General features: G+C 40.1%; 2 protein-coding genes, 1 long non-coding RNA gene and 1 pseudogene across 8 annotated transcripts; 2 read left to right on the top strand and 2 right to left on the bottom strand.

The window, feature by feature from the left end:
• Positions 1-1,316: 1,316 nt before the first annotated feature.
• LOC103990241 (4-coumarate--CoA ligase-like 1) lies at positions 1,317-14,039 on the top strand. The gene is made up of 7 exons (XM_065189954.1): positions 1,317-1,733; positions 1,808-2,389; positions 2,681-2,879; positions 2,945-3,090; positions 3,155-3,222; positions 3,298-3,499; positions 11,805-14,039. The coding sequence occupies exons 1-7, from the start codon at positions 1,317-1,319 to the stop codon at positions 11,892-11,894; spliced, it is 1,704 nt and encodes a 567-aa protein (XP_065046026.1). The 3' UTR covers positions 11,895-14,039.
• LOC103989998 (squamosa promoter-binding-like protein 12) lies at positions 4,878-14,983 on the top strand. Of its 6 annotated transcripts, XM_065189602.1 has the most exons (10): positions 4,878-5,972; positions 6,064-6,623; positions 6,698-6,782; positions 6,871-7,545; positions 7,916-8,052; positions 9,817-10,077; positions 10,898-11,157; positions 11,242-11,381; positions 14,471-14,519; positions 14,597-14,983. In XM_065189602.1, exons 4-7 carry the CDS (start codon positions 6,878-6,880, stop codon positions 11,146-11,148), a joined length of 1,317 nt encoding a protein of 438 aa, XP_065045674.1. In that variant the 5' UTR covers positions 4,878-5,972; positions 6,064-6,623; positions 6,698-6,782; positions 6,871-6,877; the 3' UTR covers positions 11,149-11,157; positions 11,242-11,381; positions 14,471-14,519; positions 14,597-14,983. The 6 variants fall into 6 exon arrangements, with proteins under 6 accessions (XP_065045674.1, XP_065045675.1, XP_065045676.1 ...); XM_065189603.1 differs by lacking the exon at positions 14,471-14,519; XM_065189604.1 differs by having other exon boundaries at positions 4,878-6,623; positions 6,707-6,782.
• On the bottom strand, positions 14,420-16,440 carry LOC135677593 (light-harvesting complex-like protein OHP2, chloroplastic; annotated as a pseudogene).
• Positions 16,441-17,248: 808 nt separating this feature from the next.
• Positions 17,249-21,451, bottom strand: LOC135677362 (uncharacterized). The gene is made up of 3 exons (XR_010514672.1): positions 21,282-21,451; positions 19,302-19,956; positions 17,249-17,751 (listed from the first exon to the last, which is right to left on the bottom strand). It is a non-coding gene; the product is annotated as an uncharacterized LOC135677362 (long non-coding RNA).
• Positions 21,452-22,909: the final 1,458 nt, after the last annotated feature.

Below are 22,909 nucleotides of genomic sequence, written 5' to 3'. Positions count from 1 at the left end.
AGTCGAGAGACTTTTGAGAGATTGGACTTGCGTCAAGATTCGTGCGCAGTGATGTCGATGTGGGGCTGTTCGTGCGGGATGAAGGGGTGATGGAGATACGTGTACTCTTGGGGTTGAGATCTTCCGGACGATCCGTTGATCTGGACCGTATATGAGTAGCTTTGTGATCCACGCTTGGTTGATGTTGGGTTCCAATGCTCGGTGGTGTCGATTTAAAATAATTCATGCATAGACTCTCTAATTTAGTCCATAACAACACGAGTCAACGGGGCAGTGCTGCGTGAAGCCGACGCCTTGCAGCAAATTCCACGTCCTTACTACTACATCTCCTCTCGCAGCTGCATCCCACAACAGGAAGCTCTCGCACGAGAGGTCCCAACCCGCGTAATCGGTGGCCGCCACATGCACTGACGACGTCGCTTATCACAGACATCGACTCCGACGTCGATCCCTCCGCCTCCTTCTTGTTTGGCAGTGCGCAGCTCGACGGCGGCGACAACACGTGCCTCGTGTTGATCGCCTTCACTTCGGTGTCCCTCAGCGCCTGCCGCTGCTCCTCCGAGAGAGGAGGGAGTCCCTCCACCGTGAAGTTGAACCGTCCGATGTCGCCCCGGAGGCAGTAGACGGCGGCGTCGTAGGCGCGCGCGGCCTTCTCCGCGGTGCAGTACGAGCCCAGCCATATCCTTGACCTGCTCTTCGGGACGCAGATCGCCTAAACCCATCGCCCCAATTTCCTTCTCCGGACTCCCCCGAAGCGGCTTGGAGTGCTGCTAATCTTCCCTCTTCCTCGGAGTTTAAAATATTAAATTATGTGATTCTTTTAATTAAATAAAATATTTTAATTATAGTAAAATCTTTTATTAAAATTATTTTAGTGAAAAAACTTTCCTAATTATTTATCTTAGACTTTACCTATAAATATATAAGACCTCTTCCGAACTATACTGAAAGGAGATTATAACTCAACTCTCTTGTGTTATTGCTTAATCTTCCAAACAATAAATTGATTTATTTATTTTCTTCCTTATTAGTTTCTTGTTGAAGGGTGCAACAAGAAATATTATATATATATATATATATATATATATATATATATATTATATATATAGTGAGAAGCTCTTCAAGATGTCGATGCATTCACAAGTCATGACTCAACCAGACCTCACCAGATCATAACCTATTCTCCCACACCAAGTGCACTTCTTTCCCTCCCGTCTCCTAGACCTCAGCTAAAACCTGTCATCACAAGGTCTTCTTCAACGTCTTATAACCCCCATACCACAGCTTATGGCCTCACCAGTCGATAGGAAGTCAACATGGGAGACATATGCATCGATGGGGAGGAGCAGTTCATCTTTCGTAGCAAGTACTCGTCGGTCTCGATACCGGAACATGTGACACTGCCGGAGTTCGTTCTCGGCGACGCCGAGGCTTATGCTGACAAAGTGGCGGTGGTGGAGGCGTCCACTGGAAAGTCGTACACGTACCGGGAAGTGGTACGTGAGACAAGTAGGTTTGCCAAGGCCTTGAGGTTACTGGGCCTGAGGAAGGGGAATGTGGTGGTGGTGGCCCTCCCCAACATCGCCCTGTATCCGGTGGTCGCCCTCGGCGTTATGGCTGCCGGCGGAGTGTTCTCAGGAGTGAACCCTCTGGCTATGCCGGCTGAGATAGCGAAACAAGTGGAGAACTCAGAAGCCAAGTTCATCGTTGCCGACAAGCTCGCTCATGACAAGGTTGGTTCTCTTTAAGGTTGTCAATCGATCCCTCCGGTGTTTTAGCTCAGGATCGATGACGCTACATGCAACAGGTGAAAGATCTTGGGGTACCGGTAATACTAACTGGAGGAGATCAGGTGGTGGGTGCCGTAGCATGGGATGATCTGCTTCAAGCGACGGACCGTGCAGGGACAAGCCACCATGGAGAGAAGGTGAGCCCAGGAGACCTGTGCGCCCTCCCGTACTCCTCAGGCACTACAGGTTGCTCCAAGGGCGTCATGCTGACCCACAGGAACCTGGTGGCCAACCTCTGCTCCACCCTCTTCTGTTGCGGGGAGGAGTTGGTAGGCCAGGTGACGACGCTGGGCCTCGTGCCGCTGTTCCACATCTACGGGATCACCGGCATCTGCTGCGCCACCCTCAGGAGCAAGGGGAAGGTGGTGGCGATGGATCGCTTCGAGCTGCGGGCTTTCCTCCACGCGCTGATTGCCCACGAAGTGGACTTCGCGCCGATCGTCCCGGCCATCATGCTGGCGATGGTCAAGAGCCCAATCACGAACGAGTTCAATCTCGACAAGCTAAAGCTCAAGTCGGTGATGACGGCGGCCGCACCGCTTGCGCCGGAGTTGCGAGCTGCCTTTGAGGCGAAGTTCCCCGGCGTCCAAGTTCAGGAGGTACGTGCATTGCATGCATGCCATCCGTAGCAGCACAACGTGTCTCAGATTGCAGACTTGGCTAAGCAGTCTATTCCTTTCCCTAGGAGATTACAATATTATAAGTTAATGAACAAGATATATATATATATATATATATATATATATATATATATATATATATAATTTGTGCGTTTAATCCTCCTTTCAAAATCTACAACTTCTATGGTCACTTAACGAACAAGATCAAGTGTGAAGAATAACTCTGACACTGTTCTCATGTTCTCTTTGACCTCTTGCGCTGCAAAGTAGGCATACGGGCTGACAGAGCATAGCTGCATCACACTAACTCACGGTGATCCAAGGAAAGGTCATAGCATTGCCAAGAAGAACTCTGTTGGCTTCATTCTTCCCAACATCGAGGTCAAGTTCGTCGACCCCAACACCGGTCGATCCCTCCCCAAGAACACACCAGGGGAAGTCTGTGTCAGAAGCCAATGTGTCATGAAAGGTAAGTACTCCTCTCCCGTATGATATGTAGATGTGATCATTCTGATACTGTGCATGACCTGATAGGCTACTTCAAGAACAAAGAAGAAACCGAGAGGACTTTGGATCAAGAAGGGTGGCTTCATACTGGTGACATCGGGCACATAGACGACGATGGTGATCTGTTCATCGTAGATCGCATGAAGGAGCTGATCAAGTACAAAGGATTCCAGGTAACAAAGTGCATGCCTTCAAGATTCCAAGAAGAACAAGCTCAGGTCTCATACGGCCGTGCAGGTGGCTCCAGCTGAGCTAGAAGCCATCCTCGTCTGCCATCCTTCAGTCGAAGACGCAGCTGTTTTCTCGTCGGCACCATCAACAGATTACTCATACATTGATTCGTAAGAATGCTGCTGATTTCTGCACTGCATTGCGTGCAGGTTGCCAGATGAAGAGGCAGGGGAGATCCCAGCAGCCTGTGTCGTCATGGGGAGAGACGCCAAGGAGAGTGAGGATGATATCATGGGCTATGTTGCCTCAAGTGTGTCAACATACAAGAGAGTAAGAATGCTGCACTTTGTGGACTCCATACCAAAGTCAGCCTCTGGGAAGATAATGAGAAGGGTTCTGAGGGACAACATGATCAACAAGAACTAACAAGCTTGGAAACTGTGATGATATCTCAGTCTAATAAATCAATAGAATCTCTCAGTAGAAATATAACTTACGAGCAACAACATCAACTGTCATACTAATAGAATTGCAAGATTTTCTTCTATAGATGTTGGTGAATAAATACAGCATCTACAGGATACTACTGTGATGTGATATGGTCCCAAACACATGAAAGACCACTTCATTAAGAAAACTATGGTATTATAAAAAAAATAGAGTTAAAAATAAATTCGAAATTATGAAAAATAGTCATAAAATCCATGTAAAGAAGACTAAGAAGCACACTTCCAAAAGCTAAAGAACAAAATTATTTCAAAGCAGAAGGACAGAACTTCAAAGAAGAGGGCAGAGTTAGATCAAAGTCCACATTGTTTTTTCCTTGTGACTTGGAAATCATGGGCCAAAAAATTTTGATAGACCCTCATATTGGACATCATGACAAGACAGAAGAATTATCGTTGGCTATGCAAAAACCATAGAGAACGGTAGGTGTGCTCCATGATGATTGATTGCACCATCACATCAATTGACAATGAGCACCAAAGGAAGGTTCCCAAATGAAGAGGACACTGACTTAGTGTTCATCAGCTCCAATGTATGTGTCATCAATGGTAGTGCCCACCTTTGATTTCCCTTCCCATCCAATTCCCCATTCACCATGATCTGTGTGGGTCCCACGCACAATTTATAGACCATAAAATCACTACAAGGGTTTCTATTTGCTTTAGACAAATCCCAATGGCTTCTATTCATCACAATTTGTTGGCTCAAATCACATTTTCCATCACTTATATGAGATAAAAATTATAAAATATATCCTTCCCCACCTCCCCCCCAAAACACCCCACCCAAAAATAAAAAATAAAAAATAATAATAATAATAATAACAGAGAGTTTTAATTTCATAATTAAAAGAAATATATACATCAGACAAAACAATTATCATATGATTAGACCAGCAACAACAGGTTATGATGTCCTGACATTTGAATTTTTTTTATTGCCATTAAACACTATATGAAATAATATTTTTAATTAAATCCAAGCATTCAAATCATTTTTTACAGTTTTTGCATTGATAAATATTTAGTTTCCAAGATTTGTGCCCATATTAGACTGGTATTAATTAAAATAATATCTTCATCCGATAAGAAACATAATCTGTAAATTTGTAAATTCATACCAATTTTTTTAAAAAATAATGATTAATGATTGTTCTAAAAGTTATTATTGTTGTGGGAATATTAAGTCAAATGTATATGAATTTGGACCTCAACTCCACCTAATTACCCTCCTGCCACTCTCTTTCTCTGTCCGTCTTGTCTGTCTGCGCGGACAAACGCGCACACGGCGCCTCTCGCTCCTGTTCAGAGGGACCAGAGAGTAGGTGGGCTTCCGCTCCGCTCTCAGTTGGTCCCGGCTTCGACACGGACGCGTTCAATCCCATCAATTCAATCGCTGGAAGCACCCATGCTGAGACTACGGTGGGGCAGACGGCAGCGGAAGCGGTACAAGATCGAAGAAAACGAGGGCTTGGGTGGCCAAAACTCGCGCACATGGTCGGTAGGGTAAGGCCTCTCTTTCCGTCCTCGGACTCGTGCACGCATGTCACATGCATCCTAGAAAACCTGTAAGCTGGATTGGAAACCGCGGCTATCTCCTGTTTCCAGATTCATAAATGGCAGAATCCTAGCAGAAGAGAAATGAAAAAGACGGCATTAACTGGGTGTTGGCCTGTTTTCAGATTCCGCCTTTGCTAACTAGTTTGTCGGTTTATCTGTTATTTTCTCTTATTCCCTTTGAGAGGGGTTCTGCTTCTGTGGTGAAATCGGTGGCCTTTTTCGCCTCGTTTGCGAAAAAATTGGATCTTGCATCTGCCCTTTTCCTTCTCCGACATGGAAGAAGAAGGGCTACCCTTTTTACTAAGCAAAAGTGGCGGGGGGAAGGGCGAAGGGCTGTATGGAGTGATCATATTGGGGATTTGCTCCAAGCAGTTGCAAAAGAAGAACGAGTCCTTTATGACCAGAAACTCCATTATTTGCGTCCATTATTTGCGCTCAATCATTTTCCTTTATTCACTAGTTGGATTCAAGACGCAAATTTGAAGGATGAAAATGATTAAGGGAAGAGGCTTTAGCCTAAAGGTTGCTTCTTTCTTGAAGTCATTTGCAGTTTCTTGGAGGACCCGTAGAATGACAAATCTGGTCCCCGACCCCTGGACCTGCTGTGTCAGAAACTCATGTGTTCTATTGATTCAGCTGGGGAGGGAAAGTAGAAAAGGTGTTCCTGACTCATTACCATGTTGATTTACTGTATTATCTGGTCTCTTATTTTGTAGCAGTAAAAGATCTCCAGTTTTTCCTTCTTCTGGATTCTCTGAGAAGCTTGTTTTCAGATTGATCTGGTGCTCAAAGCCTCTAACTAATCGGAAAACTGGAAGGTTTGTAGCTTATGTGTTTTGAGTTTTTGTTAGAATGAAAAAGCTTCTGTACAAGAATATGAAAGAGACTATTGTTGTTCATTTCCTATAGGAGATCAGGTCATCTTCTCCCAAAGGCTGGCATGTGGTAAAAACAGTATAAGATGGTATTCTGTTGAATAAGATATGTAAACTTTGAAGGAAAAATTGGATGGAGAGAGAGAGAGAGAGAGAGAGAGAGAGAGACTTGGTATCTGTATAGGACAAAAACATGGAAGAAATATGATTTTAATGGAGGAGCCGCTTGAATTTGAGTTACTGTTTTGGTAGCAAAATTGAACTTGTTGTCCTGATTTGTCAATCAACCATCTGGTGGGACAAGCCTTCATGATATACATGTCAAAATTGATTGCCTCACCGTCATGGGAATATCTTCCTGTATCTTGTGAGATTCATCTCCTGTTCAGATGGTAGACAATGGAAGTGAAAGAGATGACCACCTGCATAAATGGTTGAGCGTTTCCTCGAGAGGAGTTGAATCTAGCCTGAATTAGGGGGGTTAGGGCTCAGTGTAGGAAGTTGATGTGTATCAGTGTTGCAAGCACAAAAGGAGATTTTCTCTACTGTATGTTTGCTGAGATGATGGCTTCCTGATTCCAAGAGGAGAAACATGTACGTAAACATCTAGTTGCTAGTTTTTCAGGTGTCACATTGGATTTGTTGTTTTTTCTGATTTGTTCCAACAGCTTTTGTAGAACTCATTGTGTTTGCATTGACAAGCTGTGGTTTTAAAGCACAGTACAAGTTGGACCGGTTCCTATAATTTTCTAGGTATGAACTCTTTCTGAACTTCGTTTCTTGTGCTCCCTTGAATTTTTTTTAATTATTGAATTTCTTGAATCTTTGCCTTATGCATTAGATTCACCATGGATTGGACCTCAAAGATGCCCTTCTCATTTGATTGGGAGACCTTGGCGCTACTCAACGGAGAAGAAACTGAAATTTCTAAATCTGCACAGGAACTTAAATCAAAGATCGGAAGCGGCATAGGAATGGGCAATGGGTCTCTGCAATTGTCTGGTGGGGATATGTGTTCTAGCTCTAAAGTGGGTTCCTGTTCATTCAAAAGCTCCATTTCAGCATCTGATTCTACATCAAATGCAATGAGGAAAATACCGGAGCTGAACTTTGAATCAGTTGGAGGATTTCTTGTCAACCAGAACAAGAACAAAGATTTAGCTAGGGTGGACATTTCTGAAACTTCACCTGCTGTAGTGTCTGCAGAAGGCACTAAGGAGCCTGTGATTACTCTAAAGCTTGGAAAAAGAACATATTTTGAAGATCCTTGCTTGAGGAATAACATCAAGAGCTCATATTTTCCAGCTTCTAATCCCTTGTCAACTACTTCGGTTAAGAAATCAAGGGTATATCAGCAGAACTTGCTGAGAGCTTACTGCCAGGTGGAAGGTTGTAACATCGACCTCTCCACATCTAAAGATTATCATCGAAAGCATAAAGTTTGTGAAAGCCATTCCAAGTCACCCAAGGTCGTTGTTGCTGGTCAGGATCGCAGGTTTTGCCAACAGTGTAGCAGGTGATGCTTCTGTTAGTTTTAAAATTTTATTTTCTCTCTCAAACATCAACTTAATCCACATGGATCTTTTAAGGTCCACCCCCCTTTAACACACAACCTTCTCCACCCCAATTTAAAGGTATATGGTTAGTTGGTATTGTACTTTATTTTCAGCTTTTACTCCTAGTTGTGTGATGCTGACATGCTTCAATTTTCATTCATGTTGCCTCTAAATATGGTTATGCTTCTTTTAGGAGTTCCATAGTATGATTACATGTATGGATAATAAAGCTGTTCTTGATTTAGGGTATTGTAATTCCAATCCACTGAATCTGTGTAGTTAGTCCTCATTCTTCTTGTAACAGATATCACCTTCTTGGTCATCTTTCAGGTTCCATGATTTGTCTGAATTTGATCAGAAAAAGCGAAGCTGTCGTAGACGGTTATCTGATCATAATGCACGTCGACGGAAGCCACAGCTAGAGACAATCTCATTCAGTTCTTCAAAGCTTTCAGTATCATACTATGGTATTTGTTGATTCTTGATAGTTCACCATTCATTGTTGAAATGAATAGCTTAATATCTGATACATGCACTTCTTTCATGATTGAGTCGACAGTTTGCTGTCTTTTCCTGCAGACTAAATACCTTTTGATATGAATTCAGACTTCTTTATTGTAATCCACAAGATGTAGTCTTGTGGCCAGTGAAAACACAAATATAAATGCTTTGTAGGTCATTATGGGTCTGTACAATGCTACGGATAGAGGAGATGAGAGTGACAAATAAGGAAGCTTTGGAGAGCTTAGACAGTAAAGATGTTTCTTACAACTGATCGTTGCTTCCTTGCATATTACTAGAAGTGATTTGTGCTTTGATCTATTGAAGGTATGAGAAAATTTTGGTGTCCCTAAATTTTACTAGTGTTATTATCCTTGTCGAATCTAAATGGTATGGGAAGATCGCTGTTGTCATCCTTAATATGTCTTATTCATTTTTTTGTCCCATGACTATATTGTGTCATGGCCTAATCTGATGAGATAACTGACTTGTTAACTTGATGATAAGCTTAGAACCACCTGACCCAAAATACTTCAATCCAAGTTAATGATAGTAGATCCATTTTAACTGTATAAACTAATTCAAATATCCTCTTACAACTGAAGTGGGCTTAAACTGGGACATTACATATTATGTGTTACATGTTAAGAGAATTAGGTTCTAAGGAAACTTAAATTAGGAAGGTTGTTTCATTCTGTTCTTTAATTGTTTTTCTAGTATTTTATTATATGTTCCCAGAAGATTAGGATGAAGGATGATTTTTGAGACGACAATGGTGATTTTTTGATGACTTTTTGTTTGCATCTGTTAGTTGAAACCAAGATGCAGAACAGGTTGCTGTAGATTTGGTTAGTTCTTAATGTGAATCTAAGCTGTGGCAAATTGGCTTGTATTCCTCTGTCCATTTTTTTCTTTTTTCATTCTTGAACGCATTTTCATCATCGGTCTTTTGTTGTTGTTTTAGGAGTATTTATTGTACTTCTTTTGGCTCACAGTATTCCCTCTATATTAGATAAACCTTGTTTTGAGGAAGAATCAAGTTTAAGAAAGTCCGGATGCCCCCTTAATGGATTTTCTTCTTGCAAATTATTAAAAAGAAAACTACAAATTGCTTAATCTATTCAGAATCTATTTTAGATGGCCTAGATGAAAGGGTTGCATGAAGTAGCTTTCCATGAATCGAATTCAACAAATGTCAATTCTATTTGATTGTGGGGTAGTTACTCTATTTTCCTTGTGCTATAACATAAAGATGATTTGGTGAGTCAGTCTCAGACTTTGACTGTTTGTACGGTTTAGTGCATCAATCTCTCGAAGACTTCTGGGAATAAAGTCGACAAACACAAATGGTCAAACCCATCACACATGCTTTGTAGGACAATATTGAATTCCTTCTTGATCTGGACATGGTGTGAGAGATGCAAATGCACCAAAGAAGTCATCTACCACGCTAAATATTTGATGATGATTTGTAATCATTTTGACAGGGAGTTTGTATTCCAGTTCATATGATATTTTGGAGTAATGTTTTTAATTAGGCATTTGGAGTTCTGTCATCGGTCACTGGGTAAACTTACTTTCCAGCTTCTCACTGGGACCATGATTTGTGGTGGTTTTTATGTTGCATTCATGCATTAAAACTTTGAGTTGTCTCCATTGGCCATAGATCATGTGTATTTGTATCCTTTCATGTTCATTTTCTTAGATTTCCTTTTTTGTGTGTTATGCAGATGACAAACAGCAGGCAAATCTTGTTTTTGGTCAATCTCCTTTCCGTCAGATGACAAGCATTGCAAGCTCAATATGGGATGGCTCAGGCAGCTTGAAGCTAACACAAAGTGAAGGATCTTGGAGAAAGTCGAGCGAAACAGGAAGTACTAATGGGCAGCTGCTTTTTCCTAGCAATACCAACTTAAATAATGCTTACACTGGCCATGATATGGACAGTCTCCTGGCACTAAAGGGCACCACTGCTGAGATCCTCAATCAAGGTAATGTTTTCGAGCACCTTTTATCCCTGCAGAAAGGCAAATGGCTTCCATTAATTTAATGCAGTTGAGTTCTCCATTGCCAATCTGCTGCTTTCTTGCAAATGGATAGTTGGTCGATAATATTATTTAGGTGATGCATGATAGGAAAGATAATGAAATTATGAATATTAATGGTACGAGGAAAGAAGAGGTAGAGGGAGAGTTAAAATAACTTTATTAGAAACTATAAATAAAGATTTAAATATTCTTAATTTAATTAACATAATGATTTTAACATAAATCAATGGTGACATAATGTAGCCGACCCAAATAATTGGGATTGAGAGGAAAGATAGTGCTCAATAGCTTTTTTTTCTTTACTTGAATTGTTTGTCATTTGGCCTGTTCATTGGTATCTCCAAAGACATTGGTACAAGGTAAATCAACTAATGGCAACCTTTTTTTTTTATATTATTGAGAGGATGTATTTTAGTTCATTGTTAGTAAAGAGAATATACATGTATATGCCAGCCCGAAATATCCAGGACGTGATAGCCTGTTGCTGTACATATCATAGGTTGTGGAGGTGTTGGACTGTTGAGTTCTTGAGCACTCACAGTACAACACATCCCAAGCTAGACATGGTTGACTTATTATGCTTTTGAACCAGTTGACCATGCTAAGTTAGACATGGTTGACATTTTGCTTAGTTGTTATCCTCTACCACTGCTCTTCCAGAGTACATTGAGAGGAGATGCTATCACAGCCTATATTTTGCAAATTCATAGCTTTGATGGTATAAGTTGGATGTGTTGTGATCATCTCCGTGATTCGTTTGCAGGTCTTGAAGCGACTGCTACTTTTCAATCGGATGGAGCACCGGATCTTTGGCGTGCTCTCTCTCTTCTGTCAACCAACAAATCTCGCAGTCCACCAATCACAGGGTATGCGAACGATGCTCGTCCTGAGCAGCCCTTATTGCAAGTGCTTCCATTTGAGTCGAGGAGCGACGGTGGCCGTCAGCTCCAGGAATCTCTCCTGTTCAAGCCGTTCTTTGGGACAGGGTTCGTTGACACCAGTCATCTAAGCTAGCATCATCAGGTGTTTGATTTGTATACCCTTCTTCCCCTTCCTTTTCTTTCCTGCCTTTGCTGCTCATGCTTAATGAAACCCATGATGTTTCAGTTTCAGGATTGCCATGTTGGAGAATAAACAAAGTTCGATAAGTCCTCACATCATTTTACATCTTGAGTTTCCCTCTTATGCCAAATTGCTAAGCTTGGCATCTGATTGCATTCAGAGCACCAACGTCCTCCTCCTCTAAGGTAACTGAGTTCTGAAACGTCCATTTCTCCTTTTGTTTCTGCCAGAATGGCTGTGTTACTTGCTTAGAAATAAACTCCTGAGTTAGGAAGTGGTTTATTATCATCAATGCACACTGACAATGATGACGATGATGGCAACGCGGCTCATCGTTGGATTTGTTGTCGTCAAAGTGTCACAGATCAAAGTGATTAGACCAGTAAATAGAGCATTTCCTATCTTTTTGTCTATTAGTTGATAAGTATCACTTTGGAATCTCAATACAGATATGAATAAGGTTACGTCACTAATTGTACACTAAGTTAGATCACACAACTGGGTTAATCTAAAAAAAAGGCAAAATACAACACAACCAAGTTAATTGGATGAATGGGTGAAGGAAAATTAACTGTTTATGATGAGTAGAAAATGAGAACTAGTTGTAAGGCACAGGTACAAAGCCCAATTTATGTGACATGATTCGAGCACAAGTCCACAGGGGAGAAGCATCACTGCAGACAATTTTTAGAGTCTAAATATATCAACTATGAGATTCTTGAAGGTTTTAAGTAGATTAGTTGGCAAAAATTTTGATATTTCTTCGTAAAATATTGGGTTTAAATTTCGTCTTCCTCACTTTTTTTTTAAACCAAAAAAAAGAACAAGGTTCAGTGGAGTAGACATTTGAACTCAAAATTTGTGCATCACAAATATAAAAAAAAAAGTTAAGTTGGTGAAAAACCAAATTTGTAATAATTAGTAAAATAAAAACAATCCTATAAACTCGAATTTTGTGCAACACAAATTTTAAAAAAAGGGTCAAGCTGGTGAAACCCAAATTTTAACAATTAGTAAGACAAAAATTAACCTGTGAAGTCAAAAAAATTTGTGCATCACAAAAAAAAAAAATCAAGTTGGTGAAAAACCAAATCTGTAATAATTAGTAAAACAAAAATTATCCTATAAACTCAAATTTTGTGCATCACAAAACTGACAATTAGTAAAACAAAAATTAACCTATGAACTCAAATTTTGTGCATCACAAAAAAAAAAAGAAAAAGGGCCAAGCTGGTGAAAACTCAAATTTATGACAATTTGTAAAACCAAAATTAACCTTTGAACTCAAAATTTGTGCATCACAAAAAAAAAGGTCAAGTTGGTTAGAAACCAAATTTCTAACAATTACTGAAACAAAAATTAAACTATAAACCAAACATGTAAGACCCTGCACTGGTTCTCAAATGGTTAGGCACCTCATCAAATTTCGAATTTTCGGATTACATGTAAGCTCCTTCACGAGTTGACAATACAGTGGCCTACCACAAAGGATAAGAAAGATGAGGTTTTTACTTATCAAGGGAGCCAAGGAGGAATGACCTGATCGTGCATCATCTAATGACGGTGGAAGCCTTAAGCGTAGAGAAATCGAAGAAGTAGACGAGATGGTCAGATAAAAGCAGCGCTGAAGGCAGAGGGTCTGCACCAAAACCCTAGCATTCTTTCTTCGCTCAAAAAATGTCGTTACTTGGGCGTATGAACGAGATCCGAAGATAAACCCCATGAGGAACTCTCGGTGCTCTCTTCGAATGACCGAATTGAGAAACGACCGAGCATGGTTGATTTTGCAACCCAAATTCCGGATTAAGATAAGAAAAGACTGAACGGATCGGGCTTGGCAAAAAGATCGGGTTTCAAACCCTAACAACAAATCCACGAAGGATTGCGCTCTCAGATGAAGAAGCAAGACGCCATTCCCAGACTCAGGATTTGGGATTGCCGGGAAGCGGAGAAACCGCGAGATTCGAGAGGGTAAGTCGGATCAAGCATGGTTTTTACTCTTCGCATTACCACCCAGCAATTGGTGATGCAGGGTGGGGCTCGTATCTGGAGAGACGTAGTTGCGGACTCGATAACGAGCAAGCGAGTAGTTATAACTTTGAGAATATTAAAGGGCTTGGATGTGGCTCTATTGGATCAGATGGACGGCTGTGATTAGACAAGAGGGTAATAGTAATTTGTTTTTGTCCCTCCTCTTTATCTATTTATGAATTAAAGTGCCTAAATGGTTCAGAAAATGGAAGCACAAAGTAAAAATATGAATAAGACCTCAATAATTGGATTAGGAAAGCATAAAATGAATAAAGAGTGATAATAGATCATGGGTGGTGATCACCATATTTATTTTTAAAACATATTAAAATAGATTTTTATTATATTAAATAACATATATCGAAGTGGACTCAAACATAAGACCTATGACTTGTGTAACAATACACTAATCAATTAGATGTTGTTGAGACCAAGGTCTGCCATATCGAATCGTACCGCCCGGTACGGGCGGTATGTACCGGTCCGACAGGCTAGCGGTACGTGGATCGCCCGATACCGGTCCTCACTGTAGTAGTGAATTGTAGCACTGTAGCAATGCTACAGTGCTCGGGTGAACCTGAGTATACCGCTCGGTACACCTGGGTGTATCGCTCAGTACACCGTACTATACCGGTACCGAGCCCAGGTCGAAATACCGGTATGGTACGGTATTGCGAACCTTGGTTGAGACGATCATCATATTTATTATCTTCTTGCAAACATTGGGTATTTAAATTCACTCAATATGATCTTCTCCACAACTTATTTTAACATTAAACTTTAACCAAAACTAATGTATGTTTAAAGACACTAATTGCAGAAAAAAAGGCCATTATTTTTTTTCTCCGAAATCTCTTTTCTTTCTTAGATAGTGTTGGGCAATCACTATTTTTTTCTAGGAATTGATAAGTTAGACTTAAAAGGAAAAAAGAATTGCTATATAATTTCCTTCAAGCTATTTTACAACCTGGATGAGTTTTGCATGTTCATCAATAGCATCTTCTGGCAAGGAAATATCCATGGAATTGAGGAATTGAAATCACTAGAGAGGAGCTTGAAACCTTTACAGAATTGCCTTGATTCCAGAGAGCTTTAGCATTTCAACAATTTGCTTTGGTACCTTTTTTGTTTCTTTTCTCCAGTAAACATCTTCTTTTTTAACTTCATTTGCCAGTTATGAGCATGAGGTATCTCTTGTTTCAGCTGATTTGATCAACATTTAGTGCCACCAATTTGGTTGCAGGAAAACTTGTTCATGCTTATAATACAACCAAGGAAGGAACATTCAGCATGTATGAGTGAATGCCAATACAGATTCATGCTTTTACTTAGATTAAGAAGACATACTTGACTCATTCAAATTATGCAGGGCTGGATCTTGAAGTATCACTCCAAGTCAATGATTCCAAAATTGGAGAGAAGGATCTTTAGCTGTTGAACGAAGCTCACGCCGGTCGCATACTCTGTCAGCAGTCCTGCTGCAAATCCGAATATCGCCCATTTGCAAGAATCGCTCTGCTAATCAGCAAAACAAACAAGTTGCATAGGACAGAAGGTGATGACTTTGCATCCCAAGGCATTCTCCAGTACAAACAACTCTCATCAGTGAAGAACTTTGATGGAGTACCATGAATTCAGTTTCTGATTTGTAATGAACAGACGAGCAGCATCTAGAGAGAAAATTCTTGTGAATCAGTGGGTTAGACTTTGATGAGGATGAGAACGTCTGGTTGATACTAGAAATTTCTTATGCACACAAGAATCTCATTTTGAAGGTAGAAAAGGTAGAAGAATTGACTAACACCATTTATTCACAATGGTTTAGAGTAGACATTGATGAGGATGAGAAGATCTGGTTGATACTAGAAATTTCTTATGCACACAAAAATCTCATTTTGAAGATAGAAAGGGTAGAAGAATTGACTAACACCATTTATGCTGTACCTTGATATATACAATGAACAGATAACTACCACCTTTTCTCCTGAAAATTCAGTTCACCAAATCACATGTGTGCAGATCAGGCATCAGATCTTCATCTAAAACTGTAACCAATGTCATTCTTATCTCCATTTAATTCTAATTGTTGGTGCATTAACTTTTACATACTCTCTCATATTGTCTTGTTTATCCTTTGTTTAGGAGAACTCTAATCAGCTTGAATTTTAGGATTCCAATACTATTGATCTTTTCTCTAGTTTACTGTATTTGAGATCTAGGTTAAATACTAAGTGTTTCATAGCATTAGGACTTAATTTGATCTTCATATACTGTTGAAGCACTTTCCAATCTTGCATTTACTAATACCCATATATAATTTATCTTTATCAAGGAGTGATTTTTTTTTTTTGTTATTCTCAAGTTGTTTACATTTTAATGACAAGCATTAGAATGAAACAAATACCTGACATACATCACATTCTTGGGTGACGGAAACTAAATCCAAAATTGTGGAACAACATTCGAACGCCTCTAAATTCCATCTTGAAAATGCCTTCCCTGTATTCCCAAGTCCCAAACACAAACCAAAATAACCCATGAAATAAGAAATCAATTGTTCATCTGAAGGCAAATTATAAATAAAAGAAATGAAGCATCCTTTTTATTAAAACTGAGAGTTTGGATGGAGAAATTCTCTGGTACCTGCCATTGCTTGTCTCATTCTTGCCCAAGAAACCAAAGAAAGGACCCTGGTCTGCCTCCTCCAGTTTCTTCTGCTTGAAGTGGTCCTGCAGCTCCTTTGCCACCCTCCTCTGGTACTCCAAAGTCACCATCCCCTCCTTGGTTGCGGGCGCTTCAACCGGCCTCGGAGGAGACTGTGATGGGGCAGGAGGAGATGGAGGAAGCGGTGGTGAAGGAAAAAGACGGGTGTGGGGAGGAAATGCAGGTCTCCTCAGGGGGCCCTCAGCTTTGGAGGAGATGGAGGAAGCGGTGGAGAAAGAAGAGGGGGTGGGGTGGGGTTGCGCAGAGAGGAGCTGCAGGTCTCCTCAGGGGGCCCTCAGCTTTGGAGCTCCTGATGATGGTGGATGACCTCTAAGGCAATCTATGAGAAGGATGAGGAGAGACTCCAATCTTGATGGACGGAATTGAGGAAGCCATAGACACCCTCTTTTCCCTCCTCTCTTCTGGCTTCGGACTTGTTTCTTGTGGGGAAGAGATGGAAAAGGAGGGACAAAAGAACAGAAACAAGAGAGTTGGGTTGAGGTGTGGATAAGATTACAGACAAGTCTTCTGCCGAGAAATCCTAGGAATGAGGCTCTGAGGCGTCCGGATCAGATTTCCTTATGATGTCCTTCTAGCCCAAGCTTTAACTACTTGGAAGGAACAGGAACTGCAACTCGAGGTTTCAGTTGATCACACACCAGTAAACAGAGCTTCCATTCCACCACCACAAGAAAAAGAAAGAAGTGTTCCATCGAATGAATTGATGATGAGTCAATCATGCATACCTTCCATCGTTGCCTCTGTAATTAGAAGACCCGGTTGTTCAAAAGACGCGCATCTCCTTCACTTTCACTGCATGCAGCAAAAAGGTTTTGGCAGCAGTTATTATTATATCTGATAGTACAAGATTGAAATCCAGCAGAGCTACTTGTTTCATATATAAAAAAGCAGGATTCAAGATTCAGGATGTATGCCACTGACGATGTGAATATTTTTCTTGATAAATCAGTCAAGACTAAAATTCCCAAAACATTACAAGATTTTCTTCCAAAAATGATTAGAAAAATATTTTGACAGATAAGAAAAACATCACACCGAAACCAATCCTCTGCATCCCATATTTATGAGAAAAGAAATGGTCCGAGGATAAACTGAAATTACAAGTAAAATTAGTAGAGAGAGAAATGAAAAGTGACTATATGACCACCACCACAGATACTTAAAACTCTTTGCACACTTTTTTCATGCTCTTGTCAAACTACTAAAATTGAGGAAAATAGGATTTTAAATACCTTCCCTTCAGTAGCCAGAAGATTTGACCTGACTTAGGCCACAAAGTAAATGATTTTCGAGTGGCTACTGAAGTATGAAATTTATTAATACAAGAAGAATAAAAGATGCAAAAGCAAAGCAGTTTTATACATGCAAGAAAGGCCATTTTAATTGATACAGTAATATAAACAACATAATGTTAAGCGAGGAAACACTAAATGAATATTACAATACAAAAGGCAAACAGGATATGAAGCCTAGATTGCCAGTCAAAAAAGTGGAAACAATCAGGAAAAGGAAACTTGGCTGCAACAAATAAAAAATAGGAGTGGCACAAAAAGGGTACGTGATTGTCCCACATTCTCCTCCATGATACTTGAACAAACGTATTTGTTGGTTGTGATGGAGTTGACTGGTTTATACAGCCAATTACAATGCAGATTTCTGCAGTTGCCAGAGGATTACCATGCTTTCCCAATCTGCTTGGGTCCTTGCATCCATTTACGGATATATTAAATTTACTGAATTACACATTCACATCTTCTGAATTTTTCATGCTCAAATTCCCCATCCGATGGATCGTCATCACTGCAAAACATGGACTCAATATCAGCGATGTTAAAGTAAGCACAAGGAAAAGCTGTTTATATCTATTTCGTATAGTAAAAAAAAAAAAAACATGTTAAACCTAAGTGAGCTTCGTTTCACATAATAAGGTGACTTATGTCATATTTAAGCCAAAGCTTTCATGACAAAAAAAACACTGATACCAGCTGAACAGCTACTGATGATGAGAGTCCCAGAAGATAAACAATTACTACATTACTAGAGGAAGCGAAGTCCAGGTCTATGTAAAGCAAGGATCATTTGGAGTAGCACCAAAATTCAAAAGCAATACAAAAGCCCTGCTATATTGGCTTCTCAGAAATCCATTTATGGCTTTCATCCCATGTGTATTTTATCCGATCCAGGACTTGATGATGTCCCTTGTATAGACGTATCAGCCCTAATCCTAATTTCTGGTCTCACTGATTTTTCCTAAATTTACAGACGTATCAGCCCTAATCCTGGACTTTGCGTCACAGGTCAAATTATCTGCACTGATTTTCATTTATCATCTCCTTGGAGAAAAAACAAAGAAAGAAAGAAATAGGAAATCATAGTGTATATTGAAGCCGATAATACTGTTTTAGTTCATGCAATACAACATTAACATGTGATTGGTGAACAAAAACATAAGAGTAACTTGATAAGCGAACTACCAGGCATCTTGAAAGGTATTACCCGTTTCAAAGAGGCCCAACGCCACCAGGCTTCTATTGCAAGATCAGCATATTGCGGATAAAGCTAGGTAACACAGTGCCATCACACCAATATCAGTTGGTATGATGTATAATTTCCCAGATCATGCAACAACCTGAACACTATATTCTTAAATACATAAGGTCCAGAAAGTGTCAATTCTCATGCCTTGGATCGTAATTCTGTTATCCTGCCTCCATTTTCTGCCTAATACTGGAAATATTATTTGAAGCATCAACAAATTCGTAATTAATTAAGTGAATCGGGGGCAAGAAACAGTAATGTCAATCGAAGCAATTTCATATTTACTGACCAAGATGCAGTTACTGTTCTAAGTATAGTACTTTCAGGACTACCAAAATAGATCCTACAGGTAAAATCAGCCACCTCAGAAAGGAAATTTCACAGGATACAATTGGCAGAAATCTTGGGTGCCTGAACCTCTTCCCAACCAAATACAAAGGATGTCTGGATTATCAGATCCATGACAATCATTAACAATTTTTCCTGGCAATACCAGAACTCAATGGGAAACATTTAGGAAATTATGGGTCTTTAGGGTATGGCATGAAACCAGCTAAATGTGCACATCCATTCAAGATAGATAGAAGTAACTTTAATCGAGTTTAAGCAAGTTTACATATTTTACTGTCATTGATAACTAGATATAATGATGATCAAGCAGAAGTCAGAGGCAAATAGTAAATGGACTAAATTAAAAGCAAACATAAATACTCCTGCTTGTCTCTGGTGTGTGTTGGGAATGCAGTGATAAGAAGCACAACACCATAAAAACTCTGTTTATATTATTCGCTAATATTTGCAAGGAAACATACCTGAGCTCAAATTCTCTTATCTCTACAAGCTCCTTCCCACATTTATCAGTCCACTGAACTTTCCTCCCTACAGTACAACAAGATGTCTCATTTTCCACTCCTGAAACTTCATGGGAATCATCACCTTCACATGCTGTGGAACAATTTCTGGAAGGCTTCTTTATATTACTCTTGAGACAAGGCTTCCTTTCACTCACAGTAGCAGCACCACTGATTGTTACCTTGTTCGCATCAGAAGATGATGAATCTGATGAAGTTTCAGACTGGTTAGCTAGATCAAGTTTGTGAGGAAATTGTCTTTCTTGAGCACAACTGAAACATATGAAGGAAGTGCATCCTTGAGAATTTTGCTTTTTCCTAGAAGCCAGCTGAGATTCTGACTCAAGTCCTTGCTCCACTAACTGGTAGTTAGTCCATGGTGAAACTTTCATGGGCTGCTCATCATTTCTCCGGCCAAAAAGTAGAAGGGCAAGACCACTGGTATACCCTGATGCAGAAGAAGAAAAGAATCCTCCTCCTTCCACAGTCAATAGCATTTCAACAGCTCACCCAAGCCAAATAAGTTGAAGCTTCATCGTGTTTATCGATGTAAAGACGTCTTTCTGTTTGAAACTGGAGTGACACTTCCTTTTATGCATGAATATACTCACTACAGCTGAAATAAAGGAATTTCAAGAAAGCACAGAAGACAAAATAAGAATTAGTTCAGTACATACCAATATTTTATGCAAACGATACTTTAAAAAATGGCTTAATATAGGCAGAAGGGGTGCTTCTCTGCAAGCCATTCAATACAGAAATATAGCTTCAACAATGATGGAGTCCATTAATCATTATGTATGTTGTACCCCTAATCAATAAATCACAAATAGGCATTAGGGATGAAATCAGTTTAAATGGTCCAATTAACAATCAAACTCAAATTAAGATGGCCATCTTGCAATGCCCGTTTTCTCACATAAAGTTTTGCATTCACAGCTACTTATCAATACCTTGACAGGATATTTTACAAAATTCTACACATATGCTGAAAAAATTATTATAGTATGAAATCTAAAGTAATTGATCGAGAATTCCCAGTGTGTCATCGACAGCACTAGGAGAAGCAACAGGTTGAGTGGAAAAGCTAATAGAACAAATAGATGTATGGAAGAACATGAAATGAATGGTATGTCAAACTATCTAATACTTGACCAAAGTTCAATTTTACTATCACTAAAAGGAAAAAAAGAAAATTTTCGATCTAAGTTTCTGTGTGAGTACTGACTCGAGATTTCTTATGCGTAGAATTTGCATGTTCCTTGATATGAGATCCCTCCATTTATTGCTCAGAAAAATGTTAAATTTCATGAAATTTGCGAGTTGGCTTAATAAGGCACATCTTTACATGCTAAGAGACTACTGTACAAAGGTACAGTATTCATGCATTGATCACCCAGTCAAAGCTAGTGTTTGAAGGCCGTTCTTTCAAATGCTTAAGAGGAAGAAAGAAAGCAAATCGAATACAAAAAATTATCCCCTTCAAATTGTTCAGACACAAAACTATATAATTACTAAAGCCATCATACTATGATGGTTAATTACAAGTAGCAAATGAACTGCACATCCATAAGTTTACCGTTAAGGAAGCCAAAGCCTTGACTATATTTACCTAACTCGTGTATCCCGCAGAACAAAAAGAACTCCAGAAATCAACAAAGATCCAAACAGATGAGCCGCCACACAGCTGTAATAACTCGAGCGCCAAGAATGTCGCCACAACGACAGATCTAAGCGATATATGGTAAAAAAAAGTAGGACTACGGAAGCAAAGGTAGAATACAAGAATGCTCGATGCGAAACCCTAATGTCTAGCTGCAGCCACGAATCTAGGGTTTCCGACTTCACATCTAAAAAGCACAACAACATCGCCTAAAAAGAAGCCCTTGTCTCAGAAAAAGAAAGGAAAAAAGATCAAAGCAAATCTGGAAGACATCGAACCTCGAACCTCAAATGGGATCACGGCCGACCGAAGACGACAAGATCGGCAGCGGAGATTTGGCAATGGCCATCGCGGCTTTCCGTGAGTCCGTGATCGCCTTGTCTTCCTTCGCTGATCGGTCGAGCAAATCGGCTCGGAAGGGAGCGCAAAATTGGGTGCCACGACTCGATTCACCGTCTTTACGTTTCCGCGTGGCGATTAATTTAACAAAGGAAGAACGATCTTCACCGTTCGATTATCCAAAGCCCATGATTAATGGATTATGCGCCGTCCGATGGAGACACGTCACGTGTCGAAGCCCGGATGATATCATCGTGGAATGCCCATTTACAATCGTATATAGAGAAGTTAAAACTCACCAGTTACCCCTGGGTTCTACCCAGTTGGCACTTGGGGGACCCACGTTTATTTGTTGGTTGGGTTTCCAATCATCATGGATTGTAGATAAGGCTGGTAGATTAAGCGATGTTGACGGTAACGTGAGGGAGACTCCGACTCATGGATGGCTGAATGCTGAGTTAGACAAGTGGATCACTCCGGTTGTTAAGATATAATTAATTCATTAATTTTAAGTTGGCAATGTACGAAATAAACCTCTCGTAATGACTCTTTATCAGATGAGACTCTTGCAATAGTTTTTTGTTTTCCAGATCAAATCACTAAGTTACCTCCTCCTCCTTCTGTCTCCATCTTGTCCGCCTCTCCCTCTCGTTTATTTGCCTTCTCATTCTCCTTCTTCGGCTCCTACTCCTCTTTTTATTCCTACCTTTCTCCGTATCCTCTGGTTCACCCACCTCCTCTTTTTTCTTTCTCATCGTGTCTATCGCTCCCTCCCCCGTCCTCCCACGCCTCCTCACAATTATTCAAAAAAAAAAAACTGTAGTTCATCCTCGACCAATGACACAAGTTACCTTTCAATGTTCGGGAGCTTAGTAGAGATTAACTTGACAAGTATACTAACCTAGATATTTTCTATACGAGGAACCCGTTGAGTCTACTAGCTAATTTTCATACATTGACAAGGTACTTCATCGTGATCACGTCTTGAGTTTTGTAGCTCCCCTCCACTTGACTCACAACCGGTTGCGAGTCACTAAACAATGTTAAGTCTTAGGTCTCAAGCTCTCATATGAGTCGAAGCCTTAAGAGAAATGCTTTATATTCGATCTCATTAGGTGATAGAACCATCCATAAATAGAGTCCATACTGAGGAGGTGTGACTATTGACCTCGGCCTTAGGCAAGGGAGTTAGTTCCGAGATAAAATCTATCAATGCTTTAGCCTTTATAACAGTCCTCAGCATATTGCAAATGTCAAATTTGTCCAGCTCTACTAACCACCTCAACAATCACCTTGAGACATCAAATCGAGAAAGAACCTACCTGAATGGTTGGTCGGTGATTCCTTATATGCCATGCGCTTGAAAATAGGGATGAAGTTTTCTTACCATTATAGAGGAGGGGGGGAGGTGTTCATTCCTCGTGTATGTTCAGGATATGGTTGACATAATAAATATGTATGTGAATTCTCAAGTCATTCTGCATATTATCTCGGTGAAGCATTTGACCAAAGAACTAATGCAACTTAACTTGCAGAGGTAAAGTTGGGGTCAGAAGGTCTTAGCACG

The sequence above is a fragment of the Musa acuminata genome, chromosome BXJ1-6 (assembly GCF_036884655.1).
Source record: "Musa acuminata AAA Group cultivar baxijiao chromosome BXJ1-6, Cavendish_Baxijiao_AAA, whole genome shotgun sequence".
Lineage (NCBI taxonomy): Eukaryota > Viridiplantae > Streptophyta > Magnoliopsida > Zingiberales > Musaceae > Musa > Musa acuminata.
The sequence above is the reverse complement of the archived record's forward strand: the minus strand, read 5'-3'. Positions and strand labels throughout refer to the sequence as shown.

What these genes read in the sequence shown, in the direction of transcription:
- LOC103990241 (XM_065189954.1), top strand. Translation starts at nt 1,317, where the DNA reads ATGGGAGACATATGCATCGATGGGGAGGAGCAGTTCATCTTTCGTAGC. An exon ending in CCGGCGTCCAAGTTCAGGAG is followed by an intron (nt 2,390 to 2,680) that starts GTACGTGCATTG and finishes GCTGCAAAGTAG; the next exon opens with GCATACGGGCTGACAGAGCA. An exon ending in GAAGACGCAGCTGTTTTCTC is followed by an intron (nt 3,223 to 3,297) that starts GTCGGCACCATC and finishes CATTGCGTGCAG; the next exon opens with GTTGCCAGATGAAGAGGCAG.
- LOC103989998 (XM_065189603.1), top strand. Translation starts at nt 6,878, where the DNA reads ATGGATTGGACCTCAAAGATGCCCTTCTCATTTGATTGGGAGACCTTG. An exon ending in TTTTGCCAACAGTGTAGCAG is followed by an intron (nt 7,546 to 7,915) that starts GTGATGCTTCTG and finishes GTCATCTTTCAG; the next exon opens with GTTCCATGATTTGTCTGAAT. An exon ending in TGCTGAGATCCTCAATCAAG is followed by an intron (nt 10,078 to 10,897) that starts GTAATGTTTTCG and finishes ATTCGTTTGCAG; the next exon opens with GTCTTGAAGCGACTGCTACT.